Source organism: Oncorhynchus tshawytscha, linkage group LG06, assembly GCF_018296145.1.
Source record: "Oncorhynchus tshawytscha isolate Ot180627B linkage group LG06, Otsh_v2.0, whole genome shotgun sequence".
Taxonomy (NCBI): domain Eukaryota; kingdom Metazoa; phylum Chordata; class Actinopteri; order Salmoniformes; family Salmonidae; genus Oncorhynchus; species Oncorhynchus tshawytscha.
The window spans coordinates 62,086,890-62,096,092 of record NC_056434.1 but is presented as its reverse complement, the minus strand read 5'-3'; the positions used below and the strand labels follow the sequence as shown (position 1 = coordinate 62,096,092).

Below are 9,203 nucleotides of genomic sequence, written 5' to 3'. Positions count from 1 at the left end.
AGCCTTGGCATGGATTCTACAAGTGTCTGGAACTCTATTGGAGGGATGCGACACCATTGTTCCATGAGAAATTCCATAATTTTGTTATTTGTTGATGGTGGTGGAAAACGCTGTCTCAGGCACGGCTCCAGAATCTCCCATAAGTGTTCAATTGGTTTGAGATATGGTGACTGACACACACACACACACACACACACACACACACACACACACACACACACACACACACACAAAAAAAAAAAAATCATCTGTGTGGAAGCACCTGCTTTCAAAATACTTTGTATCCCTCATTTACTCAACTGTTTCCTTTATTTTAGCAGTTTTACCTGTATGCCAATAACACAGAGGGGAAGTCTTTATTTTTATATTTGTATGTTGAATTCAATTCATTATTTGAATTTTTTATTATCATATTAAATGATCTGAAACAGGTGCACAGAATGGTAGTATGCAAGGTTATTACACGTGTAGTGCTGAATTCACGTGCAAAGACCACCTGGTTGCTATTCTATTGTAATCATTTTAATCCAGATTTACTGAATTATTTTATTGAAGAGTTGATACTGCACTGTACCACTGTTTATTGGCCACAACCTTACTTTGGTATAGTCAACTAATGGGGACGCCTGTTCTATTCATTCTATTTCTATGGATTTCATTCTAAGCGATTGCCAAAATCTGATCAGATTACTTTTGAAGCACTGGGCCCTGGACAACATGCATTTTCATTATTGGATAATTGGTTGATGCTCCCTTGTAATTTTGTTTATTGAGGTTCTGAACATATTATAATAACAGTTAACAGTTTATTTCACTGGTGGTAGCAATGAGAGTCTGTTGAATGGTCTGTTGATTTATTGCAAAGCAGAGCAAACAAACACAACAATGTATGAATGAAATGGCCAGTAGTACACCTCCATAAACACTGGTATCTGTCACACTTGTGTACTTTTAGTATATTCCTCACCTTGTACCACAGAAAACACACTTAAATGTGTGTGATATGTAGGAGCACTCCTCTTTAATTGTTAAGGCAGACAGGACCATTTCAGGTCAGAACTAATGGGATTTAAATCCTAGAAAATTGCTAAAAGATTGTGAAACTGTTAGGACTAAATCCCATAGTAATTACTGAAGACATCACAGCTTTAAAAGTATTTGTCCATGCAGTATTAGTTACGCTTCCTCAACTGGACCTTCACAGTGATGTTGAAACTGTGAGCTCAATCTCTCTGTTTGACCGACCAGCCTGGATAGGGGAGAGAGGGTAAAGGGAGTGAGAGCTAGGCCCTGGGGTCGACTCCTCAATGTGCCTGGGATGCTCTACTTAAAGATCTTTAAATAGGGTTCTTCACAAGGATGCGATAGCCCCAGTGACGTACAGTATAGTATCTGCACTTTCGGAGATACCATGGGATGTGCTTTACCTGAGCATCATGGGGAAACTGGGCAAGATTGTGGACAGGACAGCAGGCCATTACAGTATATCTCAAGCAGATGAATCTGTATGTCCCTCAAAGCTACCGTGGGGAAGAATAATACCATGCTTCCTAACAAGAGGCCATTAAAACGGCCACACTCACTAAGTTACTGTATATTGGGATAAATGTTTGCAAATGTCAACATCTATCTTAATAACCAACATTGCATTTACAATGTGAACTGACTTGTCATATGAACCCTGGTCACTGCAGCTTGTCCAGCTCAGTTGATTGGCCTTAATCAGCACAATTCAGTCCTGTGCCCGGGAAAGGGATTGATTGTGACAGTGGACTGAGCGTAGAAGGCTGTAGCTGTTGTGAGCGGTTGCTAAATGATCTCCAGTGGATGTGGAGGCTCAAACGGAGGCTAAACGGGGATGCTGAATGCTCCCCTATCTGCAGCTCATTACCCACCTCTCCATTCCCAGGAGGCTTGGCTCCGGTTCGTGCTGAGCGCTCTCCTGCCAGGAGGAGGTTGATTACAACCATTTTTCTCGATGAGGCTTTCTCTCTCTCGCCCACGCTTATACCCCTCTCCTCTCTCCCTTTTTACCTCGCAGCCACCACAGGCAATTCATTTGTTGATTTAGCTTTGTATCAGTCACATAGACAAGAATGCTCAGAGAAAAGTGTGTTGTGAATGACAGAGCAGAATGTTTACTCGCTAAGAGGCTAACAGAAAGCAGCCAGGCATGATGAAAAGACTAAAATGATGAATCATACATCAGCATCTAGTCCAACAACAGAACACAAGTATAGAAATCAACCCAGATTAGGCTCTTTGAAATGAGATTGCAGTAGTGTGTAGCCGAGCGGGTAGACAGATGGGAGTGATGTACAGTATGTAGCCAAGGTGGCATTGTATGGGTGTCTGTGAGGGAAACATGGTTATGCGTTTCTCTGCCAGGGCTCCACATACTCCAAACCCAGATGGGCAAAGATATCCTCCTCTGAAGTTGCCGGTAGGAATAGTTTCTGGAGAAAGAACAAAGACAAAATTGATGGTTGGATTCAGAAACATTGTAGACATAAAATATACACTACATGTCCAAAAGAATGTGGACACCCCTTCAAATGAGTGGATTTGGCTATTTCAGCAACACCTGTTTCACACCAGTTTCACACCCGAGCACACAGCCATGCAATCTCCATAGACAAACACATGCAGTAAAATGGCTCAGTGACTTTCAATGTGGCAATGTCATAGGATGCCACATTTCCAACAAGTCAGTTCATAAAATTTCTGCCCTGCTAGAGCTGCCCTGGTCAACTGTCAGTGCTGTTAATGTGAAGTAGAAACGTATAGGAGCAACAACGGCTCATCCGCAAAGTGGTAGGCCACACAAGCTCACAGAACGGGACCGCCAAGTGCAACACTCACTACCGAGTTCCAAACTGCATCTGAAAGCAACGTCAGCACAATACCTGTTCGTCCAGTGAAGGGAGTTCCAGTGAAGGGAAATCTTAACGCTACAGCATACAATGACATTCTAGATGATTCTGTGCTTCCGATTTTGTGGCAACAGTTTGGGGAAGGCACTTTCCTCATCATGACAATGCCCCTGTGTACAAAGCGAGGTCCATACAGAAATGGTTTGTCGAGATCGGTGTGGAATAACTTGACTGGCCTGCACAGAGCCCTGACCTCAACCCCATCGAACACCTTTGGGATTATTTGGAACGCTGACTGCGAGCCAGGCCTAATCGCCCAACACTAGTGCCCGACCTCACTAATGCTCTTGTGGTTGAATGCTGCAGGGACTTGCTTCCAATCTTCCAACATTTAGTGGAAAGCCTTCCCAGAAAAGTGGAGACTGTTATAGTAGTATTAATGTCCATGATTTTGGAATGAGATGTTCAACGAGCAGGTGTCAGGTGTCTCATGTACTGTTTGTTGTCTGCAACATTACAAACACATACATAGACTGTGAGAGTTGACATGGCTTGACGGCAAGAGGCCAAGCACGCACTGAAAACATCTCAAGGGTCAAACCATAGAAGCACAAGTATGATTAGATCAGTAACTCAAGATGAGATCACTATATCAATGAGTCAACATAGTCAGTTACTAGACTTTTCTCTTCTGACTCACAACAGTACCCCTTGAACCAAAAATACACAGTTGCTATGATTTGATGAAAATCTAACAAGATGTGCATTAACTCATATAAAGTGGAATGGAGGCCATCATTCTTATGGCCAACATTTGCTACTGAACAGTAAATGTGCCAACTCTGACCATAGCGTGAACACCCAGATTTATATCCAGCTACCTGCATCCTCCTCACAGTCATAAAAAACTCTGACCTTGCTCTAAGTAACGCTATGTTTCAGTGGTGAGCCTGACTCACCTTGTGAGTGTGAGAGGCCCGGTGAAAAGCTTTAACCCTGACACATTCTGCCTTGAAGTGCTAAACTAGACCTGACACACAGAAATGAGAAGAGAGGAAAAATGTGGCCTTTCCTGCCAGCTAACGGCAGATGATAACCAAGCATAACTGGTAGGAGAGAGTGAAAAGCACTTCTAGGCATATATCCCGCCATGCCAACTCGTTATTTACATGCAAATGACAAGGGGGATGTTAGAGGCCCTAAGTGCATGCTGGGTAAAAGCAGTCAGGCCAGCCACGGTCCAGTCTGTTTAAACACTCTTTCAGTCTTCATTTGACTTCTATCTCTGTTGACAAAATCTTTCTTACAAACAGTCAAGGCTTGGATCTTGATCCTGTCAATTTGATTATCACCTGACTCTCAGCAAATGCAGCCGTGCCCGCAAGGCACACACACACATGCGCACACACATACAAAACATATAGAAAACAAAGACTTTACCGTGAAATGCTTGCTTACGAGTCCCAACAATGCAAAACAAAACAATAGTAACTCAAGGAGAATACAATAAAATACACAAGAATGGAGCTACATACAGGGAGTACCAGTACCAGATCAACATGTAGAGGAACGAGGTATTGGAGGTGGATATGTACACGAAGGCAGGTTAAAGTGACTCAGCATCAGGATAGATAATTAGAGTAAAATGAAGAACAGAGAAGCAGCAGCAAATGATGAGTGTAAAACTGTGTGTGAGTGTGCGTGCATGTTGTAATGTGTATGTATGTGTGTTTGTGTTGTATTGGTCTGCGTGTGTGGTGGAGTGTGTGTGTGGGCTTTGTGTGGGAATGTCAATATGGGACTCACAAACTGGATTTGGTCTTATGTAGCAAAATTTGAAATGATGTTTTTTACATTGGATAAAAGTAGAGGCGATGCTACAAAATTGCATTTCATACACTGCATTTTTGAGGAACAATGGGAAAGTAATTCTGCTTTGAATGTTGATAAACTTGTAAACTCACTTTTGAGAAAATGGCTTTGAATGATTTGGTATCTAGTGAAGAGTTCTTCTTTGTCTACACCCATTCAGCATCGTTCACGCCCTCTTAAGCTTCAGTCCCACCCATTTCGTTTCGCTCTCGGAGCGTTCAGAGCACCCTAGACGCTCTGGCCAATGACTTGTTTACCTCATGAAAACAGCCTAACCAGCACTGCTGTCAACAATTTCAATACGTTTCTTTTTTTGCCGATGTTTACTGACACCAGCCATATTCAAAGGGTGTTGTACACTTTAGCTTCAGACATGAAGCTAGCTAGCAAGGTAAACAACGTGTAAGATCACGCACATCACGTAACGTTAGCTAACGAGCCAGTCAGCTAACGTTAGCTAGTTAAACAACAATGAACATAGTGTCAAATCATGTCATTACTACCCTGCATGAATCTGTTGGGAGCTAACCAACCAGGTTCAATGTTAGCTAGCTAACATTAGGCTCTAACTAGCAAAGCAAATGGCTCTGGGATGAGAATAATTACATCATGCACGTAACGTTAGCTAGGGTGCCAGTCAGCTAATGTTAGCTAGTTAGCTAACATTACACTTCATCTTAAGACATGTAGCTAGCTAGCTAGGTAAACAATTATCCTAGCAAGGTAAACAATGTGTAAGATCACACACATCACGTAACGTTAGCTAACGAGTCAGCGAGCTAACGTTAGCTATTTAAACAACAATGAACATAGTGCCAAAACATGTCATTACTACCCTGCATGAATCTGCTGGGAGCTAAATAACCAGGTTCAATGTAGCTAGCTAGCTAACAGATTACCAATACAGACTGAACAGCTCAAATAGACAGAAGCCTTCTATATGGCAGACAAATCCCGAACTCTCAGCATGTCCAGCCCACTCATTACCTCAGCCAATCATGGCTAGTGGGAAGGTTGCTGCATTTTCTGTGGCTTAACCAACAAAGCTAACAATTTTATTCATATTTACAGATGGCATACAAGTTTGCTATTAAGTCACAGGAAAGTTCACATGTTCCAGAAGGAATTTCAAGCCAAAAAAAACGTGTTATGATAAAAAATACAAAATAATGTTCAAATGGCTCTCCTGTGAAGTCGTGACTTGTGGCATAGGCCTAGTTTCCTGAAGCGGGTCACATATAGTGTGTGTGATTGAGTGTGTAAATGTTTTGTATATACAGTTGAAGTCGGAAGTTTACATACACCTTAGCCAGATACATTTAAACTCAGTTTTTCACAATTCTTGACATTAGATCCTAGTAAAAATGTCTTGTCTTAGGTCAGTTAGGTACACCACTTTATTTTAAGAATGTGAAATGTCAGAAAAATAGTAGACAGAATGATTTGTTTCAGCTTTCATTTTTTTCATCACATTCCCAGTGGGTCAGAAGTTTACATACACTCAAATAGTATTTGGTAGCATTGCCCTTTGAATTGTTTAACTTGGGTCAAACATTTTGGGTAGCCTTCCACAAGCTTGCCACAATAAGTTGGGGGAATTTTGGCCCATTCCTTCTGACTGAGCTGTTGTAACTGAGTCAGGTATGTAGGACTCCTTGCTCGCACACGCTTTTTCAGTTCTGCCCATAAATGTTCTATGGGATTGAGGGCAGGGCTTTGTGATAGCCACTCCAATACCTTGACTTTGTTGCCATTTTACCCCAGCTTTGGAAGTATGCTTGGAAGACCAATTTGCAACCAAGATTTAACTTCTAGACTGATATCTTGAAATATTGCTTCAATATATCCACATAATTTTCCTTCTCATGATGCCATCTATTTTGTGAAGTGCACTAGACCCTCCTGCAGCAAAGTACCCCCACAACATGATGCTGCCACCCCCGTGCTTCACGGTTGGGATGGTGTTCTTCGGCTTGCAAGCGCCCCTTTTCCTCCAAACATAACGATGGTCATTATGGCCAAACAGTTCTAATTTTGTTTCATCAGACCAGAGGACATTTCTTCAAAAAGTACCATCTTTGTCCCCATGTGCAGTTGCAAACTGTAGCCTGGCTTTTTATGGCGGTTTCGGAGCTGTGGCTTCTTCCTTGCTGAGCGGCCTTTCAGGTTATGTCGATTATAGGACTCGTTTTACTGTGGATATAGATACTTTTGTACCTGTTTCCTCCAGCATCTTCACAAGGTCCTTTGCTGTTGTTCTGGGATTGATTTGCACTTTTCGCACCAAAGTACGTTCATCTCTAGGAGACAGAATGCATCTCCTTCCTGAACGGTATGACGGCTGCATGGTCCCATGGTGTTTATACTTGCATACTATTGTTTGTACAGATGAACGTGGTACATTCAGGCATTTGGAAATTGCTCCCAAGGATGAACCAGACTTCTGGAGGTCTACAATTTTTTTTCGGAGGTCTTGGCTGATTTCTTTTGATTTTCCCATGAAGTCAAGCAAAGAGGCACTGAGTTTGAAGGTAGGCCTTGAAATACATCCACAGGTACACCTCCAATTGAGTCAAATTATGTCAATTAGCCTATCAGAAGCTTCTAAAGCCATGACATCCTTTTCTGGAATTTTCCAAGCTGTTTAAAGGCACAGTCAACTTAGTGTCTGTAAACTTCTGACCCACTGGATTTGTGATATAGTGAATTATAAGTGAAATGATCTGTCTGTAAACAATTGTTGTGTCGTGCACAAAGTAGATGTCCTAATTGACTTGCCAAAACTATAGTTGGTTAACAAGAAATTTGTGGGGTGGTTGAAAAACGAGTTTTAATGAAGTGTATGTAAACTTCCGACTTCAACTGTATGTAGTCTAACAAGCGTGCGTAGGGTCAGTGGAAGATCGAGTTACAGCATTAAAGCCTTTCCACAGAGATTGAGAGTGCACAGAGAGTGCTACTGGCTCTATTCTTCCCAACTCCATAGTTCCAGAGCAGACAGATTTCAGGAAGCAAATAAGTAAAAATACACACAGTGACTGGGAAACTGGTTGTTACACATAAGAGCTTTGGACAGTCAGTTCTAAAGGTGAATTAGCTCATGGTTCAGGCATCCGTAACAAGATGCATGCTAGCTGTTCTAAAGGCTCTACGGAGAGCTATGGTAAACTCTAAGGTCCAGCTAACAAAGGAAACAGTACAGACAAGGATCAGCTCCAACTACTGACCAATTTAGCCATGGTCCTCGATCAAGTTGAAGCCTGGCCTGTGAAATGTGAGCTCTGTCCAATCCCCTCTGGGGATAACATTGCTTTACTTACTGGCCACCTGAAAGCTTTGACCAAGAACAAATGGTTGCTTTTCTGAGACTTGACTTAAACCCTTTTACTCCAATAAGGAGCATATGTCATGCACAAATGATCCTACCTTCCATGTACTACATTCTGCCATAACACAACTATAGTAAGCACTCCACTTCCAACAGAGTAAGTGTAGCAGTACCAGCTCAGACCAGAGGGCAGAGGAGCTGGAGTTTGCGTTCCAGCATTTCAGTGTCCTTGCCTTAATTAATGAGCAGCTAATCAGCTGTGTATTTTTTCTGTCCACTGCGTAATTACAGATCTCATGGATGTGAACACAGACATCAGGCCCTCTAAACACCTGCCCCAACTCTGCTCTATGTCACTGCCTTCCTGCCATGACACACAGCCTGATGGATGGGCCTGATGAAAATGGTTGGCTGCCACTCAAGAGGATGGGCCTGATGGAAATGGAAATACTTGGCTGCCACTCAAAGAGCCATGCACACACACACACACACACACACACACACACACACACAACCTCTACACAATTGAAAAGAACACGCTACAAACACACCTGGTCAAACACTTTCAAACCCACCCCACAACCTCCCTCAGCATCACTGGTCTGGAGATGAAAGCTTCCGGTACCATAACCCAGAGAAGAGCAGCTGCATCCAGGTGGATAGCCAAACTTAAACTTGTCTGGACTTTGCTTCAATGCTAAAGAATAATATACAGCCTTGACCTGTAGGAGTCGGTGGGGGCCCAATTAGGAGAGCCAGAGGGGCCACCAACACCAGGAGAAGTTCAGAAAAAAAAGTGTTTATTTGCCCTGTCTTGTTTTGTCTTTGGTTTTGTCCTTCACATTTATTTAATTTTCTTATATTCACCGATTTAACATAGCACTTATTGGTGTAGCATCGAATCCCTCAATCCCTTTATCACTTGGTGTGATTTGACATAAATTAATTGATCCAGTTGCATGATTTATTATTATAATATTTTTTTTCTACTTGATTAACCTCAGCACTTAATCAACCCTCGTCTTCTTCTTATGACAAAGCGTCTTCCTGTCGTTGAACTGTCGCAGGTGACCCCTCTGAGCTGTCAACCTCCCTTGATCCCTCAGGTAAATAACCACCCCATGTTCCCC

The 9,203-nt window shown here is 42.4% G+C and overlaps 1 protein-coding gene across 1 annotated transcript in view; it reads right to left on the bottom strand.

The window, feature by feature from the left end:
• Positions 1-634: 634 nt before the first annotated feature.
• The window catches only part of LOC112253405 (DNA nucleotidylexotransferase-like), a 142,248-nt gene continuing 133,679 nt past the window's right edge, over positions 635-9,203 (bottom strand). Inside the window, exon 11 of the mRNA XM_024425384.2 lies at positions 635-2,456. Coding sequence (XP_024281152.1) covers positions 2,370-2,456 — 87 coding nt within the window. The 3' untranslated portion in view covers positions 635-2,369. The remainder of the gene's footprint in view (positions 2,457-9,203) is intronic.